General features: G+C 44.6%; 1 protein-coding gene across 5 annotated transcripts in view; it reads right to left on the bottom strand.

Annotated features, from left to right (window-relative positions):
* The window catches only part of TIAM1 (TIAM Rac1 associated GEF 1), a 323,389-nt gene that overhangs the window by 119,476 nt on the left and 182,947 nt on the right, over positions 1–20,966 (bottom strand). For 4 of the 5 annotated variants that reach the window (XM_040423178.1, XM_040423180.1, XM_040423181.1 and 1 more), the window contains 2 exons: positions 12,774–12,860; positions 2,924–3,894 (listed from right to left, as the gene is read on the bottom strand). In XM_040423178.1, the coding sequence (XP_040279112.1) occupies positions 2,924–3,883 (960 nt within the window). In that variant the 5' untranslated portion in view covers positions 3,884–3,894; positions 12,774–12,860. Of the gene's footprint in view, positions 1–1,736; positions 1,862–2,923; positions 3,895–12,773; positions 12,861–20,966 lie in introns of those variants that run through there. The other variant, XM_040423182.1, reaches the window with a different exon arrangement.

The raw sequence follows: 20,966 nt of genomic DNA on the forward strand, positions 1-20,966 counted from the left end.
CCTGCGCCGTAACGGTATTCAGTCGGCGCAGGCGCACTGAGAGGCGGACGCTCGCTCGGCCGCTCCTTCCTCAATGCGCCTGCGCCGATGACGGCACATCTACACCCGGCACAGGCGCATTGAGGAAGGAGCGGCCGAGCGAGCGTCCGCCTCTCAGTGCGCCTGCGCCGACTGAAGACAGGTACGGCGCAGGCGCGAGATTTTGAATGCAAACAGGGCCAGCAGAGAAAGATCCCGTTCCCTGGCCCTGTCAATCAGCATGCGGAGGGGGCGTCTTTAGGATAGGAGGATGCGGCTGCTAGCAGCAAGTAGCCACCCTACTTGCTGGTTGCAAGGTAATTTGCATATTTTAAAAGTACATTTTTAACATAATCTGCTGAACCAAAATGATTAATTACAGTATGTATGCATAAATCGCAGTATAGGGATTATAAGTAACAAAAAAAAAAAAAAAAAAAAAACTGTTTAGTGGGGTGACAGAAGCCCTTTAAAAGGGAACCTGTCACCGGGATTTTGTGTATAGAGCTGAGGACATGGGTTGCTAGACGGCCGCTTTTATTTTGTAAAAAAAACTGATTTAAGACATATGCAAATTACCCTGAGAGGAGTCAGAGCTTGAAAATATGACTCTTATGTTAATTTGCATAAAAGGCGGAAAGTACAAAAATGCATAATACTTATTGAATTTGTCTGCAAATGAAATTAAAAGTGTAATTTCTATGTTTAGGGTAAGACAATGAAGATTTAGAAACGCTCAGTGAGGGTCGCATAGCAGAGGTGACGGGTTCCCTTTAAGCCAATTAGGATATCTGTAAATGGGGCTGGACTCCCCGGGAGTGGTCGGGGGCACAAGCGAACAGAACTGCGAGTTAAACAGGATTAGGTGGGAGCACTCAGGCAGATTACCAAACACTAGAGAGGAGACCCCTCAGCGGAGGCACACCGCGCACCTTCAGGATTAACAGGCCGTAAGAGGAGCCGAGTCTTTGCCGACAGTCACATCAAGGTCAACATTCCAAGAAAGAGGCGAAAATGTTGTTGGCAATCAATCCCATGACACTAAAGGAGTTGTACAGGAATAGGAACGGCGCCACACCAGTCTATAGGTTGTGTCTGGTACTGCAGCTTAGCTCCACTGAAGTGAATTGGGCTGATCTGAAATACCACATACAACCTGTGGACAGGGGTGGTGCTGTCTTGGGAAGGAGGCAGCCATGTTTTTGTAATCCTGTACAACCTCTTTAAAAGGGCATCTGTCAGCAGTTCTGTCCCTATGACACTGGCTGACCTGTTAGATGTGCACTTGGCAGCTGACGGCATCGGTGTTGGTCCCATGTTCCTATGTTCCGGCATTGCTGAGAAACATTATGTTTTAATATATGCAAATGAGCCTCTAGGAGCAACGGGGGCGTTACCGTTACACCTAGAGGCTCTGCTCTCTGCAACTGCAGTTTCCTCTGCACTGTACAAATGCCCTTTTAATGCCAACATTGCAAAACCCCTCCCCCCCCCCCCCCATACATAAAACACTGTAACATAGCCTCTGTATACTATCTAAGAGATTAGTGTACAATGCCCAATATATAAAAGCCACGCTTCTCATAATGCAACACGCTAAGTCAGCAATGAATGCTTAGAGAAGTACTATCCAAACACCATGCTTTACACTGCAGCTCTGCCTGTTCAACATGAAAATCTGGGCTAGATTGCTCTCCAATTCTATAAATCTCCCTCACCTCATGGCTCACTAACGTCATATCTTCGGCTTGCAAATGCGCCAATTCCCCCAAATGTGAACTTGACCCAAGGTGGATTTGAAGACCCGCCGTGCAGTTGACTTGTCTATTACCAGAGACGCTTGCACCGAGTGATAAATCTGAATGCAGCATTTCTGCCACATGTTTCCTGAGACACGGGCGTCTCTGCGGTCTCCAGGAACACTGCTTCCCCTACGGTCACCATATTACACCACTCTCAGATGGTATCAGCGTTTCCTACACCAACCAGTTTCGGGCTCTCGATAAACATTACGCTGGTTGCTACGGGTCACAGAGGACCGCGCAAAACTGAGGCGGACCGTACAACAATGGCGTTCCCCATGACAACTACTCCGGGCACTGCTTTGATTTTCCGATCTCAGGGACAGCAGTGGAGCGGCGATCATTCATTGTTAATAAAAATCTCTACACAAATCCCATCCTGATGTCAGGACCTAATCAGGCAGAGATGAGCAGCGTTACACAGAAACTGCTTATCTCTGCCTGCAGGAGAAGTCTCACTTTGCAGGAAGTAATATGTAATGCTTTATCGCAAAGAGGTTCTTTAGCAGCTGCTGTGTATGATACAGTTGTCCCAACTACTGCACATTATAACTGCATTAAGCTCCCCCCAGAAGCTGCAGGACAGCATTTTTCTTCCTAAGACCTTATTCACACGTCCGTTGTTTCTTTCCTGATCTATTCCGTTTTTTGCGGAACAGATCTGGACCCATTCATTTTCAATGGGTCCTGAAAAAAAAAAATCAGACATTGAGCTGTCCGTTTTTTTTCAGGACCCATTGAAAATGAATGGGTCCAGATCTGGTCCAGATCTGTTCTGCAAAAAACGGAACAGATCAGGAAAGAAACAACGGACGTGTGAATGGACCCTTACCCTAACTAACTAAAAAGTGTTATTTAGCTGCTTCCTATGCCTAACAAAGCCGAGTGGCGCCCAATATACCAACAATCACAGGGGAGTGCTGGTGAGATGTGCCATTCAGGAGCTGAGGAAAGCTTAGTGACAACTTACGTGGTGGTAGCAATGTTGCTGGATGAAATTTTTATATTTTTTTTACTTTCTTTTACATTTTATTTACAGACTTTTATACACTTTTTGCAAATCTTCTCAAAACTTTCGTCAGTTTTAAGAGACAAACCCATACCTGAGTAGTTTTCGCCCTGCGCCCGTGCATGCTGTTGCTGTGACTGAGGGTCAGGTTCGTGGCACCTTCGGAAAGACAGTGAGACTTTCGGCAGGGAAGGGTGTTATAACTGCTGTAGGACGGTGCCTCATTGGCCGAAGCGGGCGACGATTTGTACTGGACGGTTTCTGGCAAGTGAGACACCAAGTTTCGACAGTAGATCATGAACTTTTTCCTGGGGACACCATTGATGGTGGCAAGCTGGCTTTTCTGTGGGTACAAGTCTGTTAAAGAGTTGGCACGTTGGGAAGAGTCCAACTGGGTGGAAGAGTCTCCCGGGTCAGTTCTTAGGGTTTCCTCGCAATCCTTCTCTTCGGTGGAACATAAAATTTCCTCGGTGCTAGTTAAGTGTTCTTGGCTCAGGTCCGAGAGTGAAAACTCTAAGCTGTCCTCCCTCCATATATCGGCAGATTTGGAACGTTTCTTCTTAAAACTGGCAGCGTCCAAGAGGTTGGGCCCGTTGGTTAAATACAGCTGAGATCGACCGCTTCCATCGGGGTAATAGGCAGATTCCTCCCCGTAGAGTCTACCCTCTTCAGAGTCCTGCATACTCTGTACGGACGCTGCGGTGAGGACTGTGCTGCTGTTCAGACTAGGAGTGACGGAAGAATCTGTGTGATAGGAAACTGGTCTCATGCCCATGTCGGCCCATCCTCGGCTATCGTAGTCATCGAGGGTGCCGTCCCGAGTATAGGGTTCCAAGCCATTTTCTGCAAGAGACTGTGGGATGCTGGGGGTACTACTTGACCTGTTGCTAACTTCTGAATTACGGTGTACCGGTTTCCCAGAAGAAGCATGCCTCGTACGGCGCGAACCTTTGTTGGAGATACGAAGAGAGCGAGAGGTGTGCTTGCGGCCCAAGCTTGGATGCTCTTTACCGTACAAAGCTTGCTCTACATTTTGGCTTTCTGCGTTTCCCATGATTTCACTGTCTGAAAACAAGAGAGAAAATATAATTTTAGGAACGAGGGTAAAAATTGGCATTCAGCTGAAAGCATCGCTAACTTTTCCAAAAACTTTTCATGTGTCATACAGACATATTAAAAGTTTTTAATTGGTGGGCGTCTAAGTCCTGAGCCCCCCACCAATGCCTAGAACAAGGGGAGAGAAGAAGTGCGTATATTCTGCACTCTCACTCCTTGCTGCAGAGGTCAGAATCGAGACGGGCCCACAGACTTCTATTGAGCCCGTCTCGTGTAGTGAGGAGACACAGCAAGACATGCGCGCACTTCTCTACCCTCGTTCAAGAGATCGGTGGGGGACTCAGCGCTCAGATCTCCACCAAAGATTTTTTGATACATGACATATAAAAAGGTTTTTGAACAGCTACTGACACTACAAGTTAAAATGTCCCCACTAGAAGTTACAGGCCAAAAGCCTGAGGCTGCACTACTGAAAAGGTTTGATGACAACATGCCTCCTTCTGTCAGGAGCAGCACCATTAGGAGATCTTTTATGGATTCACTTCATCATCCACATCAATGTTGGAGAAAATATTGATGCAGATTTTTATGACTTCACATCCAAGGTCAACACTGCACCTCACAAAAATTCTGAAGGGGGGGGGAGAGGGTGTAGACAGTGTTGCATTTGTCATCTTGAATCCAGGTAAGGTCTCTATGACACAATGGCACCTGACAGAGATTGAGGTCACCAGAATATCTCAGTGGTACAGCCTCAGGATTTGGACCTACAAATTCAAGCAATTAAATCTCAGTATAGAGGTGAAATATTTTTTTTTTTAAAAAATAAATATATATATTAGCCCTTTTTTTATTTATTTTTTTTAAGTACACTAAAGATCCTTTTAACCATGTAAACTATGTAATACGTGCTATAATATGCAGCCAATACATGCACAACACTAATAATTAAAGGAATACAGACAGGACAGTGGATACGAAAGACTAATATATTCCAACAGAGCAATTAGAATACACATGTCACACCGGCAACACAAATGCCAATGTCTAATTAAAACTAAATAACTTTCTAAATGTAAAGGATTCATGCCAATGACAGAGCATGTTAATACAACAGACCCGTATTCTAATGATTTCAATGCATTCAGTATTCAAATAAATCTACTGCACAAAAATATCATAAATAAAAACTACAGCATGTTAGTCAAAAATAACGTAAAAAATAAAAATAAAAAAAAAACTGACGACCTCCAGCCTGGGGGCGCAATGTGGGGGCAGATTACTACATGGGGGCAACTTATTTCATGGGGGCAACTTATTTCATGGGGGGCAGCGTGGGCGCAAATTACTTCATGGGGGCAGTGTGGGGGAAACTATTATATGGGGGCAGTGTGGGGGAAACTATTATATGGGGGCAGTGTGGGGGAAACTATTATATGGGGGCAGTGTGGGGGAAACTATTATATGGGGGCAGTGTGGGGGAAACTATTATATGGGGGCAGTGTGGGGGAAACTTATATGGGGGCAGTGTGGGGGAAACTATTATATGGGGGCAGTGTGGGGGAAACTATTATATGGGGGCAGTGTGGGGGAAACTATTATATGGGGGCAGTGTGGGGGAAACTATTATATGGGGGCAGTGTGGGGGAAACTATTATATGGGGGCAGTGTGGGGGAAACTACTATATGGGGGCAGTGTGGGGGAAATTACTATATGGGGAAGTTGCTATTAGTGGACATTATTTTTAGGGACACTGTACAGGCATTATTACCTGGGGCAAAATTATTACTGGGGGCACTTTAGGGGACATTATAACTGCTGTGGACACGATAGGGACCTTTGGGATAATTAATCAAACTGGTGTAAAGTAGAACTGGCTTAGTTCCCCATAGCAACAGATTCCATCTTTTTGACAGCTCCTTTGGAAATAAAAGGTGGAATCTGATTGGTTGCTATGGGCAACTAAGCCAGTTCTACTTTACACCAGTTTGATAAATTACCCCAATTATGAGAAATGTATTGTGTCTGTGTAAAACTCAGACGAGATGCGGCTGAAAGACTTTGTCATGGCGTTCTGGGTCAAATGGAGGAGAAGAGGAAAGAGAAGATCTACATGACAGGAGATGTCACTGGATGTAACAGGTATGTGGTGTTGTATTCCCCTATATGTAGAGCTGGCTCACTACTGTGACCTGCGTCTCATCGTCTCCTCCAAGTCTTTATCATAATCATACAGTCACGTCCATAAATATTGGGACATCAACACAATTCTAACATTTTTGGCTCTATACACCACCACAATGGATTTGAAATGAAAAACAAGATGTGCTTTACCTGCAGACTGCCAGCTTTAATTTGAGGATATTTACATCCAGATCAGGTGAACGGTGTAGGAATTACAACAGTTTGCACATGTGCCTCCCACTTGTTCAGGGACCAAAGGTAATGGGACAATTGGCTTCTCAGCTGTTCCATGGCCAGATGTGTGTTATTCCCTCATTATCCCAATTACAATGAACAGATAAAAGGTCCAGAGGTCATTTCCAGTCTGCTATTTGCATTTGGAATCTGTTGCTGTCAACTCTCAAGATGAGATCCAAAGAGCTGTCACTATCAGTGAAGCAAGCCATCATTAGGCTGAAAAAACACAACAAACCCATCAGAGAGATAGCAAAAACATTAGGCGTGGCCAAAATAACGGTTTGGAACATTCTTAAAAAGAAGGAACGCACCGGTGAGCTCAGCAACACCAAAAGACCCGGAAGACCACGGAAAAACTGTGGTGGATGACCGAAGAATTCTTTCCCTGGTGAAGAAAACACCCTTCACAACAGTTGGCCAGATCAAGAACACTCTCCAGGAGGTAGGTGTATGTGTGTCAAAGTCAACAATCAAGAGAAGACTCCACCAGAGTGAATACAGAGGGTTCACCACAAGATGTAAACCATTGGTGAGCCTCAAAAACAGGAAGGCCAGATTAGAGTTTGCCAAATGACATCTAAAAAAGCCTTCACAGTTCTGGAACAACATCCTATGGACAGATGAGACCAAGATCAACTTGTACCAGAGTGATGGGAAGAGAAGAGTATGGAGAAGGAAAGGAACTGCTCATGATCCTAAGCATACCACCTCATCAGTGAAGCATGGTGGTGGTAGTGTCATGGCGTGGGCATGTATGGCTGCCAATGGAAGTGGTTCTCTTGTATTTATTGATGATGTGACTGCTGACAAAAGCAGCAGGATGAATTCTGAAGTATTTCGGGCAATATTATCTGCTCATATTCAGCCAAATGCTTCAGAACTCATTGGACGGCGCTTCACAGGGCAGAAGGACAATGACCCAAAGCATACTGCAAAAGCAACCAAAGAGTTTTTTAAGGGAAAGAAGTGGAATGTTATGCAATGGCCAAGTCAATCACCTGACCTGAATCCGATTGAGCATTTCACTTGCTGAAGACAAAACTGAAGAGAAAATGCCCCAAGAACAAGCAGGAACTGAAGACAGTTGCAGTAGAGGCCTGGCAGAGCATCACCAGGGATGAAACCCAGCGTCTGGTGATGTCTATGCGTTCCAGACTTCAGGCTGTAATTGACTGTAAAGGATTTGCAACCAAGTATTAAAAAGTGAAAGTTTTATTAATGATTATTATTCTGTCCCATTACTTTTGGCCCCTTAACAAGTGGGAGGCACATATGTAAACTGTTGTAATTCCTACACCGTTCACCTGATTTGGATGTAAATACCCTCAAATTAAAGCTGACAGTCTGCAGTTACAGCACATCTTGTTTGTTTCATTTCAAATCCATTGTGGTGGTGTATAGAGCCAAAAATGTTAGAATTGTGTGGGTGTCCTATTATTTATGGACCTGACTATGTATTGTAATGTGCAATCGCATAGTTTCCTACCTTACAATGTTGTAATTCCTTATTCTTCTATGCGGACATGCACCGGGAGCTTGTTGCGGGATGTTGTAATCTTCAGCTCTACTGCTGTTTCACGTGCTGCCCCAGCCGGTGGCAGAAGCGCACGCAGGAGCCGCTGTGTGCACGGAAAGCGTGTGACGTCACACTCGTTCCTACTGATACCTCCGTGGGACAATTCTCATCCTACGCGTTTCGGGGCCTACGGGCTCCTTCGTCAGACCGGCCGGGGCAGCATGTGAAACATCAGTAGAGCTGAAGATTACAACATCCCGCAACAAACTCATACTCAAACTCAACCATCGTCAGATCCCAAACAGAACCTGGACGGTTCCAGTCCGCAGCAGTCCAGGTTTCTCATTCACTACACCACTGCAAATTAAGAATTTACTTCTGTTAAGCACCTGGTCCGGGCAGAGACAGAAATGTAATGAAGAGGCCATCTGTGTCTGGATGGTGGACAAGGGTACTGTGAGAGCTGCTCGTGACTGTCAGTGAATCAAATAATCCTCTCTACTGGGGGCCTATCTGGAGCCTGTTCACAGTGTGCCCTCATTTAACCACTCCTCCCAACAGCTGGGTCAGAAAGGCCTAGATGGCGGGCAATTCATCCAAATTAGCTTCCCGCTTCTCTCAGCCCAATGATGTGCCCCCTCTCAAATACTGGACAACTGGGTAAAATGTTTTAGAGTGCATCATTGAGGCATGTCTAGCAGTCAACAATCTCTCACCAAGAGGTACACTGTCCAAAAGTAGCCTCTGAGAGCCTTTTTATGCTTGCTTTGTTGTGGCAAGACCCAGTGTCTATTCAGATCACAGCTGTAATCCTTTACATATCTGCCCGAGACATAAATCCTACATTTTTACCCGGGTGCAATTTTTTATTTATTTTGGTCGATGAGTGTATATTAAAGGGGTTTTCCGGTTCTTAGATATTGAGAGCCTATCCTCAAGAGAGGTCATCAATATCAGATCATTAGGAGTTCAATACCTGTCAGCTGATTTGGGCAGACGGCAGAACCAGGAATTGTACAGTGGATGGAAGGCTCCGGCGTAAGGCAGCTCAGCTCCCATTCACATGACTAGGAGATGGGCCGCAGTACCCCAGCACGCCCACTGCAAAGTGAACGGGGCCTTCTGCTTCTGGATCCATCCACTGTTAGGTTGCCGATGCCTGTCCAAAACAGGATGTCAGACCCCCACCATTCTGAGCATAGTCCTTCAGTACCAGAAAAAAACTTTAAACTAGTCAACAAAAAAAAATGGTAAAAAAAAAAATTGGTAAAAAAAAAAAAAGGTGGATGAGACCAACTGTTCTTCTCAGTAACTTGTCTTTTTACAAAACAATCAGAAGCCGCATAATAAAGCAGGTGGTCACGAAAACTCGCTCTGCCGCATCCCCTTAACGATCAGACCATGGTGCAGCTATCTGCAGCGTCTGCCACAAATGGGTCCGTCGGATGAAGGAAACTATAAGTGAAGTTCTCAAAGGGATAATGGAGGGGTGACCTCAATTATAAAACAGAGTCTCGACGAGGCAGAGTGACCAGCGAGGAGGCCGCTGATGCAGGGGCATAAAAGGACATTGTCATTTCCCCTTGAGGTAGATTCAAGCGCAGAGAGCTTTTCCACTGACCGAAGAAAACGTATAACCTCTGAATGGGAAAGGACAATGCCGATAGGGAAAGACCGGCTGAACGTCTGCTTCAATTGCACCGACGGGGCTCACAATGGGCCTCTCGTCACTGCGGGCATACTGGAAATACACATACATACTGTAAATACACATACATACATAAGCTGTGCACCTTCTACGGTATTATTACTGTGCATATTCCCAAAAACTAGAGTGCAGATAGGGCTTAAAATATTAAGGCAAAGATGAAAAAAGGGACTATTCTCCCCCAAGACTATGGCCTAAATGACCACTACGTTTAAAGAGGAGCTGCCCCCTCTACCGACATGGCTGTTTCTGTAACTACCTGCACCCCCCATGTTATAGCGATTCCGCAGCATCCCTATGTTGTGCCATTCCTCTATTATTCCTGTTAGGTTATGAATGAATTGCAGGCAGTTTGCAGTGAAGGTTCAGATGGGTGTTTCCAATGTGGGGGATGTCCCTGCACAGTCTGACACTATCCAATCAGTGCTGCCAGTGGCAGAAGTCGCCCCAACTGGTAACACCCATCTGGACCTTCTTGCAAACTGCTGACAATTCATTCAGAATGTTTAGAAAGAATAATAGAGGAATGGCACACTATAGAGTAATAGGAATAGATGCTCCAGAATTGTTATTACATGGGGGATGCAGGTAGTTACTAAAACAGACCTGTCAGGAGAGGGGACATGAGATAGTCTTCGCATTGAAGTGAGTAGCTGTTAGGTGGGAGTTCCGGGAGAAGGACTCCCGCTGATCAGCTATCGATGACCTATCTTGAGGTTAGGTCATCAGTATATGAACCCTGGAAACCCCCTTTAATACCTGGGGACTGACATATACTAATTTACACAAATACACAATAGTCCACAAAAAAAAGTTTCACAATCTCCAGACCAGGGACTGTACTGACTACACATTAGAGGACCAGTCTATGTGATGCATTACATACAGTCTAATCATCTTCAACTAACATCTATACAGACAGCGACTATCTATGTAATCTAGCTTACCTTTTTGCTACCTGGAAACCATCAGCAAGCAGTTGCAGTTAGATGTGATATTTTCATTGTGTGGCTCCAAGTTAATACTTTAACATGCAATGCTATAGAATGCACTGTGGCTGACTCATCAAAACCTTATTAAGGGCTCATTCAGACGGCCGTATGCCGTCCGCAAAAAAACGGATAGCATTCAGTATTTTTGCGGACCCATAGACTTCAATAGGGCCATGTCCTGATTTTCACGGACAAGTATAGGACATGTTTCATTTGTTTTGCGGAACCGTGGAATAGAAAAGGGCCCCATAGAAGTGAATGGGTCAGCATCTAAGGCTACTTTCACACTGGCGTTTTGAATTCCGTTTGTGAGATCCGTTTCAGGGATCTCACAAACGGTTCAAAATGGATCAGTTCAGCCCAAATGCATTCTGAATAGATAAGGATCCGTTCACAATGCATCAGTTTGGCTCCGTTCTGCCTCCATTCCGCTCTGGATGCGGACACCAAAACGCTGCGGAGCCAAACGGATCCGTCCAGACTTACAATGTAAGTCAATGGGGACGGATCAGTTTTCACTGACACAATATGGTGCAGTTGAAAACGGATCCGTCCCCCATTGACTTTCAATGTAAGTCAGGACGGATCCGTCTTGACTTAGACTTTTTTTAAAAAGAATAATGCAAACGGATCCGTTCTGAACGGATACAAGCGTTTGCATTATAGGTGCGGATCCGTCTGTGCAGATACCAGACAGATCCGCACCTAACGCAGGTGTGAAAGTAGCCTAATCCGCAAAAAAACAGATCCGCATTTTTGCGGATAGCAAACGGCCGTCTAAATGAGCCCTAAAGGGGTTGCATCACTTCAGCAAATTGCATTTATCATGTAGAGAAAGCTAATACAAGGCACTTACTAATGTATTGTGATTGTCCATATTGCTTCCTTTGCTGGCTGGATTCATTTTTCCATCACGTTATACATTGCTAGTTTCCATGGTTACGACCACCCTGCAATCCATCAGCGGTGGCCGTGCATGTACACTATTGGAAAAAATGCCAGCCTCTCTAGTGGTCGGGACCGTAGGAGCTCACATAGACCTGCATATTTTCCTATACTGTGCAAGTACGACCACGATGCCAAGTTGCAGGGTGGTCGTAACTCCTGGAAACGAGCCGTATATAATGTGATGGAAAAATGAATCCAGCCAGCAAAGGAAGCAACATGGACAATCACAATACATTAGTAAGCGCCTTGTATTAACCTTCTATACATGATAAATGCTATTTGCTGAAGCAACTCTCAACTCTGCAGACTTCATAATTATCTTTAAAATGCCCAAAGCAGGTGTTAGTTTTTTGGGGGGGTTTTTTGTTTTATTTTAAGGTAACCTACAGGGTTAAGCTACTTTCACACTTGCATTGCATCCGGCAGAGGATCTCGATACTGGATTTAAAAACGGATACGTTTTTATTTTGCACATCAGAATGCATCCGTTCAATTAGGATGCGGTTGTGTGAAATCAAAACTGTAGAAAACGGATCAGTCACTAAATACATCCGTTATTTTAGGCTGACAGATCCGTCACCATTGACTTGCATTGTTTTCAGTGCCGGATCGTTCCCCCCCCCCCCCCCCCCCCATTTTTATGACTGGACACAAAACCGAAGCTTGCAGCGGTTTTGTGTGCGATCACAAAACGGAATGCTGCCGGAATGGAAGACATCCTGATAAATCCTTAACAGATCTCTTTCCATTTAGAAGGCATGAGGACTAAAAACTGAAACTTTTTTTCCCCCGGCATTGAGATCCTCTGCCGGTTCTCAATACCAGAAAACAACAACGCAAGTGTGAAAGTATCCTTCTTCAGGTCTTTTGCCTAGCTCATACATTTTTATGGCGTACTGACTGCCATAAAAGTCTCCTTATATGATGATAAGAAAACCAAAAGCAAACAAGTCGTTTTTAAAATCCTAAGACCGTATAATTCACTAGCCTACTTGTTGATGGGTTCCCTGCAATAACATTTTTACTCTTTAATATGAAGATAAAATAAAACCGCAAAAATTACAAATAAAACTAGATGTTACATTTGCGACAGCTGTCATGAGACCCACACCGCCTTGTAGCCAAACCCTAAAGATTCGGGGGATCAAAGGTTTCTGTACTTAAAAAAAACAAAAAAAAAAACACACACACACACAAAAAGCTTTAAAACTCAGGGCACATGAAGTGTAAGTTTCACCGGGTAAATGACAAGTGGAAATGACCCCGCATCACATCATCCCCGCATACAGGAAGGACAGTCACCTCTGGCAGAACGACGTATTCAGCATCACTCGACATAGGGCCCTTCTGCTTCCTGGTCATTCATTTCTTGTTTTGGCTGAATGAGTCCTGAAATAAAATGAAAAAAAATAAAAACATGAAATATTGCATAGAATTTGTATTTGCGCCTCCCTGCAACTTTAACACCATCACAGATGTGTTACATTCTACAATTAGTTAGGCAGCGGGATGGGGGAGGGAAGGTTTAACTACCAATCCAGAACGTATGGGTATTAAACAGTCTGATAAAGCTGGGGGACTTTTTTTTTTTTTTAATGCACACAAATCCATATAGCCTAGACATCATGTATTGTGTTGAGGGAGGAAAAGAAGGGAAGAAACGGCGGTTACTTTGGAGCGGATTCTAAAATAGGCACATCGCTGAGGAAGCGCCGGCGAGCGAAGGCTCCTTTTCCCTGACATCTCTCCGACCGCAACACCCAGGAGGATCAATGCTAATATCCAACGCACCGTAAGGTTACAGGGATGTTCTCGGCCATAATGCATTCTGGCAATCAGATCGTGCGCTAAGGAATTAAAGCACACCGCCTGCACTCAATTCACTATGTGGCACCGATGAGGTGACCTAATGGCAAGGGAGACAATCCCGTTGTATTCCCTGCACTGGAGACAAGAAATTTCACAATCGCTTTCGCTCAAAAGGAACTTCCCAGTGAAGGGTTCCTGGTTTGAAAAAAATAAAATAAAAAATGGGACAGTCTTCAGGAAACTTTGCATTACATCCAAATCCCACAATGAAAATACAGGTTTGGAGTGGTTTGTGAGGAAGCGCAACTGTGCAAAGTAGGGAACAGCAGATTGCACATGTAAAAATAGAGCGGTGGTGGGAGTCTGTTCTGACAAGTCTCATCTACCCGGTGCGAGGAGCAAGAATAGAAAAAATTACATCAGATCTGCCAAGTGCTTGACTCCTTGATAAGTGGATGCACTGAGCCCCTGACAGTACCCTGTGTACCTAAACCGCATGTGATGGGGGAACAAAAGTGTATAAAACGTATATTAAAAAAGTTTAAAGTGGTCCTCCCACTGACCACAAAGCTTTGCAGTAGTTCGAGTTTGTTCACACACTAAGGCCCCATTTGCATGACCTCATTTTTTTTTTTTTGGGGGGGGATTGCACACAGACCAATTTATTTCAACGGGGCCGCGAAAAATGCTGACAACACATCGGCTGTGCAAAAAGATCAGACAAGAATAGGACATGGTTTTTTTTGCTGACAAAAATAGGCATTGTTACAGTGGGACGTAATCTGTATTTTTTTTATGTGATTTTTCGAGATCATAGCAAAACCACTATGCTCTTGCAGGCATCCCTGCACTGTGAGGGAATAAATCCTTCTTTATACAGGTTTCTGGAGGTTCTCAGAACTGGTGATGGGCAACATCCAGTAGAGATCTTTTGTAGGACACTTCATAACCTAAAATGTCTGATAACGGCCCCTTAGGTGGACGCGACCTATATTTCAGCATGGCGTATCTGTGCCTGGGACTACTCAAAGACAGGGCCAACTGTGCCATCAATACCGGGCCATCACAAAAAGCCAATGTTACCAAAGAAATATATGGCCTTTGGCTTCCTTCAGAAGTTTTGAAGAGGTTGTCCAGCTTTCTGGAATGCAACCTGTTGTATCTTTCGCAAAAATAAATAAATAATCATACTCAGCTGCTACCCCATGCTCCGACCCAGCTCACTGGCTCCCTTCAGTGGTCTTCCGTTCCCGGTCCTGTAAGCGGACAGACATGGTCACGTTCGCCACTGAACACCAGTGACGAGTCCCCAAATGGCACATGACCCCGCAGAGACATCACCGCTGAGGCCAGTCATTGGTTGAAGCGGCACACGTGATCCAGTCTGTCCACACCAGATGTTTACAGGACAAGTATCAGAAGACCACTGAAGGGAGCCCAGGAGTATGAACAAAGTGGCGTGGAGCCAGGCCGATTACTTTCAACTTACTATAGAAAATGAAAAATTTCCAAAAAGCTGGACAATCCCTTTAAAAGGGGTTGTCCGGGTTCAGAGCTGAACCCGGACATACCCTTATTTTCACCCAGGCAGCCCCCCTGAGGCTAGCATCAGAGCATCTCATGCTCCGATGCGTTCCCTTGCCCTGCGCTAAATCGCACAGAGCACGGGCTCTTTTGTTTATCATAACACACTGCCGGACTGAAACTTCCGCCCGGCAGTGTGTTCGGTGACTTCACCGGCTCTGATGGACGGGCTTTAACGCTGCCCTAGCCGTTTTTACTGGCTAGGGCAGCGCTAAATCACGCCCATCAGTGCCGGTGACGTCAACGGGCTTTCTGGCAGCCCCATGTAGAGCCCCGGTACGTCACCGGATCTCCAAAAAATGCCTTTGCCCTGCGCAATTTAGCGCCGGGCAAAGGAGAGCATCGGAGCATGAACTGCTCCGATGCTCAAGTCAGGAGGGCTGCCTAGGTGAAGATGGAGGGATGTCCGGGTTCAGCTCTGAACCCGGACAACTCTTTTAAGTGGAGCTCTAGTCTACATATCAGGGAACTCACTGGGTCACACATACAGAACGACACTGCAGTTCCACACATTTAGAAGCATATTAATATTAGCCAAGTCATTTTCTTTCCTGTAGGCATATCTACTGAAACATCATGGGGGGCAGGTAAGGGCCACCACCTTCCTTCAGATAATCAACAAGTGGGGCGGGTATAAAGACGCATGCACCATACACATATGCACTTGGTTTGGCTGGGCATGAGTGTTTTCAATGCAGAGGAGAAATACGCTGCCTGATACCACGGGTGGCAGGTCATCTCCTGGAGGAACAAAATGATTGGGCATCGAAAGTCAACGCCCCCGATCATTCTCTTCCCAACACAGATAGGAGCTCATCATACACATTCAATTGTAGGCTGGTCCCGCCAAGACTGGTAGGATAGTGAAATGTGTAGGGGGGAAGGGTCTTCATCTATCAGATAATTAAAGAGGCTGTCAGAGTTATTTAAAAAATATATATATAGCACTGTAAATCTGATAGGCAGCAATATATAACTAAGGCTACTTTCACACCTGCGTTTAGGTCGGATCCGTCTGGTATGTGCCCAGACGGATCCGCACCTATAATGCAAACGTTTAGATCCGTTCAGAACGGATCCGTTTGCATTACCATGAACAAAAAAAAAAAAAAAAAAAATTTTTTTTTTTTTTTGTTCATGATAATGCAAACGGATCCGTTTTGACTTTACATTGAAAGTCAATGGGAGACGGATCCGTTTGAAAATTGCACCATACTGTGTCAACTTCAAACGGATCCGTCCCCATTGACTTACATTGTAAGTCTGGACGGATCCGTTTGCCTCCGCACGGCCAGGCGGACACCTGAACGCTGCAAGCTGCGTTCAGGTGTCCGCCTGCTGAGCGGAGCGGAGGACAAACGGAGCCAGACTGATGCATTCTGAGCGGATCCGCATCCATTCAGAATGCATTAGGGCTGGACGGATCCGTTCGGGGCCGCTTGTGAGCCCCTTCAAACGGAACTCACAAGCGGAGCCCCGAACGCTAGTGTGAAAGTAGCCTAAGCTAAGCAAGTTTTAGTCAGAAAAATATATATTTCCTCATTTCCCTGCCTCTTCTGGCCCTTTGTTTACCTGCAATGACAACAATCTCTGCCCCTCCCCCTGCTCTGCAAAGAGAGTAAATACAAGTCCAGCCCTGAGTGACATGTCTGCCTGCTGGGAGACTCAGCAGTATGTTGTATGTGTAGGACTACAAGTCCCAGCTGTACAAAGACACTGCTGATACACACAGGATCTTCCCCCTACCTGTTCTTGTGCAATGCTCTGCAGAACTCCTCTGTCAGATCCTGTGCCCAGCATTTGTCTCCTCACTGCCTCCAGCTACTCAATAAAACCTTCAGCCCAGAGTCTGTGCATCTGAAGGGGTTAATATTTTTTCCTCAAGAATCCAGGGAGAGAGCAGTAAGTGGCCAGCACAGTGAAGTCTCAGAGTACAGGCATATATCTGCTCTCTCAGGCTTGTGCAGGAATCATTATCAGAGCAGGGAAAGAAGCTGACATCACAGGTCATGTGACCCTCAGTGAAATCTGAGAAAGGAGCAACTGGAGCTAAAGTAAGTGAATTGTAAAGTCCTTAAATTTGCCTAGTTAGAAACATACAAAGAACATAAAAATAACTCAGACAACCCCTTTAAGGCATATCCTTCACCAAAGTGTACATAATAGAATCGGCCAATCAAGTAATCAGGGACAAATAATAAGCCAAATTTATGGAATCACAAATAAATTATTACATTCAAAAGGAAAACGTCTGGTTCTATGGAAATGAGTGCCGCAGTAATTGGCTCATTATAAGTTCAGAAATAAAGTTTGGAGCAGAAGCTCATCAGAAGCAGCGGTGATGAAGCTGAATATAGACATCACTTAAACGCAAACTTGGCGGAAACTCATTTCTGCACATTTTCAGGGAACTAAATTCCTACCCAAAAAAAAAAAAAAAAAAGCTGCTTTGAGTAACAGTAAGGTTTCATGTATACTGTACTACGGCTTCATACACCCTTATACAAAGCCGTAATACTGCACCCATAGAAGTCGTTGAGGTTCTTTTGTACCTCTGTATGCTTCTTAAAGGGCTTGTCCAGGCGTTTAATGCTATCTTCAGGATAGGTCATCAATATCAGATCGGGGGGTCTGGCCGATCAGATGTCTGAGAAGGCCTCACAGGAGCACTGTGGCCTCCTCGCAGCTTACCAAACACCGCGCCATACAATGTATAACACGTGTGCTTGATATTGCAGCTCAGCCCTATACATCTGAATGGGACACAGATGCCTAGGCCATGTGACCAATGAACATTATATCACAGGCTAAGCAAGATGCCAGATGGGGATAACGTCCGGTGCTGTAGCCAATGATTGGTCTCAGATGTGACGTGCCCCCAAGCAGCATATCATGCACCACTTGGAGACACGTTACCACTGAGGCCAGTCACAGGTTGCAGCAGCACACATAACCCAGTCCATACCCCGGCTGAAAGTAAGCAGGCTAGAAACCGGAAGGTTGGTAAACAAAGCCAGGGCGTCAGACCGAAGTGGAGCAGGGGAGTATGATTTCTTAATTAGGTACCACACACTAGGGGGCCTAATTAAAAAAGGACTAAATCCTGGAAAACCCCTTCATACATGGATATTTGGAAAACTATGGAATCAGTGGTACCAGTATTCCTCTGGCATTACCATACTACATCAGGAGGAAACTACAATGGATGGCTAGATATAGGAATCCACCCTTAAAAGAGGCAAAAAATTACAAACGAGTTTTGCTCATTTGTCCGCTAATCGGTGGACATGTTTACAATAGTTAATGATCGAGAACGAGTTAGTCACCAACCTGTGGACCTTTAGTATGTAGAATTGTAACAAGGTGACAATTCATACAAAGTTCCAAACACATAATTAGTGAAAATTAAAGTACCTGTAAACTGTGACTAATTCCCCCCCCAGGAAATCTAAGCGAGTTGAATACAACATGGAGAAGGTTACTCGTGAATCACAAAAAAAGTTATTTCATGGAGGATAAAGATATGCAACCATGAGGAGTGAGTGACATCACTGAGATTCATGGTCAGAGTGACATCACTGAGATTCATAGAGTGACTGTCGAGAATCATGGTCAGAGTGACATCACTAGGGTTAATTAAATTACTCATGAGAATGTCATTCACATTACTTCAGCATCATGTAAACTTACAACAACCGTTTACATGTATGGAATAGAGGGGTTGTCCAGGATTAGAAAGAAAGCATGGCTGCTTTTGTTCAGAAATGGCACCAACCCTTGGCCATGGGTTGAAGTGAACAGAGCTGAGATGCAATACCACACAAAATGTAGAAAGAGGGGGCACCATTTTATTTTTGGGGAACCTGGAAATGCTTGGACCTTTCAATGGAGGGATGAACTAAAAATGGCTGGAGACTCTAGCCTGAAAGAATTTGTGCAAGCTGATACTCTACAGTCTCGCTGGTGGCCTTCAGTTGGGTCAAATTTGAGCCCATGAAAGACATTAAAAAGTCGCTGCCCCTTAGAAAAAAATCACATCTTTCCGCTGGTCGTGTGAGGGCTGATATAGAGCTGATCTGCAAGGTCACACACAATCTGTGGACAGGTTTGGTGCAGTTTCCTTAAAAAAAAAAATAGACAAGTCTTTCTAACCCTTGACGATACCTTTAAAATGAGGAGGCACACACAATTCTGAATCCTTCGACTGTCCACAAGACAAGTATATTACGTAGACCGCTTTCATGTTACACATGTAGACGGTGACAAAGCATGAGATGGATGATGGACAATTATTATTCCATCCTCATTGTGTCATCTGTCTGCAGGCACGCAGTGCATTAGGAACGAGCTGCATCTCTTCTGCTGAAGCCTCAGGCACCGTGTGAAGATCCTGCACTTGGAAGAGCTCTCCAGAACAAGCCGGAGACGAGGACACAAAGCACCTCCAGGCTAAAGACATGCTAACATGGAGTCAGGGGGGCAATGGAATCTATGGAAGGAATTGACAAAAACATTTGTCAACCGGACAGAAATTCCAAGCTCCCTGGTTAAGGACACAAAGACGACAACTCCATCTGAACCGTTATAACAGCAGGCAGCATTTAGAGGGATACTCCACAGCTCTGTGTATAGAGAATGGAGAGCTCACATCAGCCCCAGTCCATCATGGCGAACATAACCTCATTTCCCTATAATTGAGGGACTTGCATGCAAAGGATCCACACCTTTTGTCAATCTTGTTAGGTCTTCACAGAGGTCTGCCACAAAGTTTTGGTTCCTAAGGTGGATTTAGATGGGCCGATTGAGCGGCCAATTGTCGGGAAGGAAGCATTCCTTCACTACAGTCGGAGGCTCGCTCAGTGAAGGAGACCGCTATAGCGATCCCTCGTCCTCATACAGAATGGCGGCTTCTGCGCACATTAGGAAGTGTCTCGCATTAACTTTCTCTACATGATAAATGGCATTTGCTGAAGCGAGAGGACCCCTTTAAGTATTGAAGCCCTGCCCTTAGGATAGTTCATCATTGATCAGTGGGGGGGTCCTGATTGCTAGCACCCCCGACAATCAACCTCTTCCTTAGCCAGTAACACTATATTCATTGGTCACATAGGGCCAGATTTATCATTAGCTAAAGTCAAATTTATGGCATGAAATAGACTTAATATTTTGCGCAATCGGTAAAACTGTGCAAAAATGTGCGACTTCTTTTGGCACTGCGCTATGCTCGCCAGTTTTCTGAAAGTGGCGTGAAAGTGGGCGTGTTTTCTTATGTAAATCAATCTCTAGACAGATTTACTATTGCGACAATTCAAAAAAGTTGCAAAAAAATTGCGCAATTTCGCTCCAGTGACATGTTTATGTTGGGAACGTTATATATATGTCCTGCGCTTATTACATTGGCATCAAACAGAAGACTCTTTTTACCTTTAAAAATGTTGAATTTTATTCAAAATGTTCATCAAAATAAATTAGTTTTCATTATTTTACTTGAATTAATAATGTGCACCACAGACCACTGATATGGACCGATTCTCTTCAAAGGATCTGCAATCCGGGAAATGCGGTGCAGAACGGAGACACGGATCAAAAGCCCACAGAAACACTACGGAGTTGTAGTTAGAGTTGGTTTTTCTATACACTATTTTTTACCAGTGTGGACAGTCAGATGGGTATAGCAGACCACATTTTAAGTGAATGGGTCCTACCGGTATATCCACATGTGGCGGTCCCACGAACAGATGACACAATGGATGTTAAAAAGGGACACACATAAAAAGAGACAAAAAAAAAAATACACTTCCACATTAAAAGATTACACTATACACACTTATTACACTTTAACAGATTCCTTTTTTTTACCTTTTTAACTAATTTTTTTTTTTCTTCTTTTTTCATCAGATTTGTCTGGTGAATCTATATTTTCTAATTCTTCTAAACCAGGTAATGATCTAGAATTGTTTGCAGGTAGATTACTTTGGCTGGAAGATGCTGGTATTTCTTAAGATAAATCAGTATTTAAATGCCTGCATTGCTGAAGACCATAATTTTGTTTAAGCTAAAAGATCTGTCATCAAAGATGGGTCCATATTTGCCATGTTCTCT

Source organism: Bufo bufo, chromosome 3 (assembly GCF_905171765.1).
Source record: "Bufo bufo chromosome 3, aBufBuf1.1, whole genome shotgun sequence".
NCBI classification, from domain to species: domain Eukaryota; kingdom Metazoa; phylum Chordata; class Amphibia; order Anura; family Bufonidae; genus Bufo; species Bufo bufo.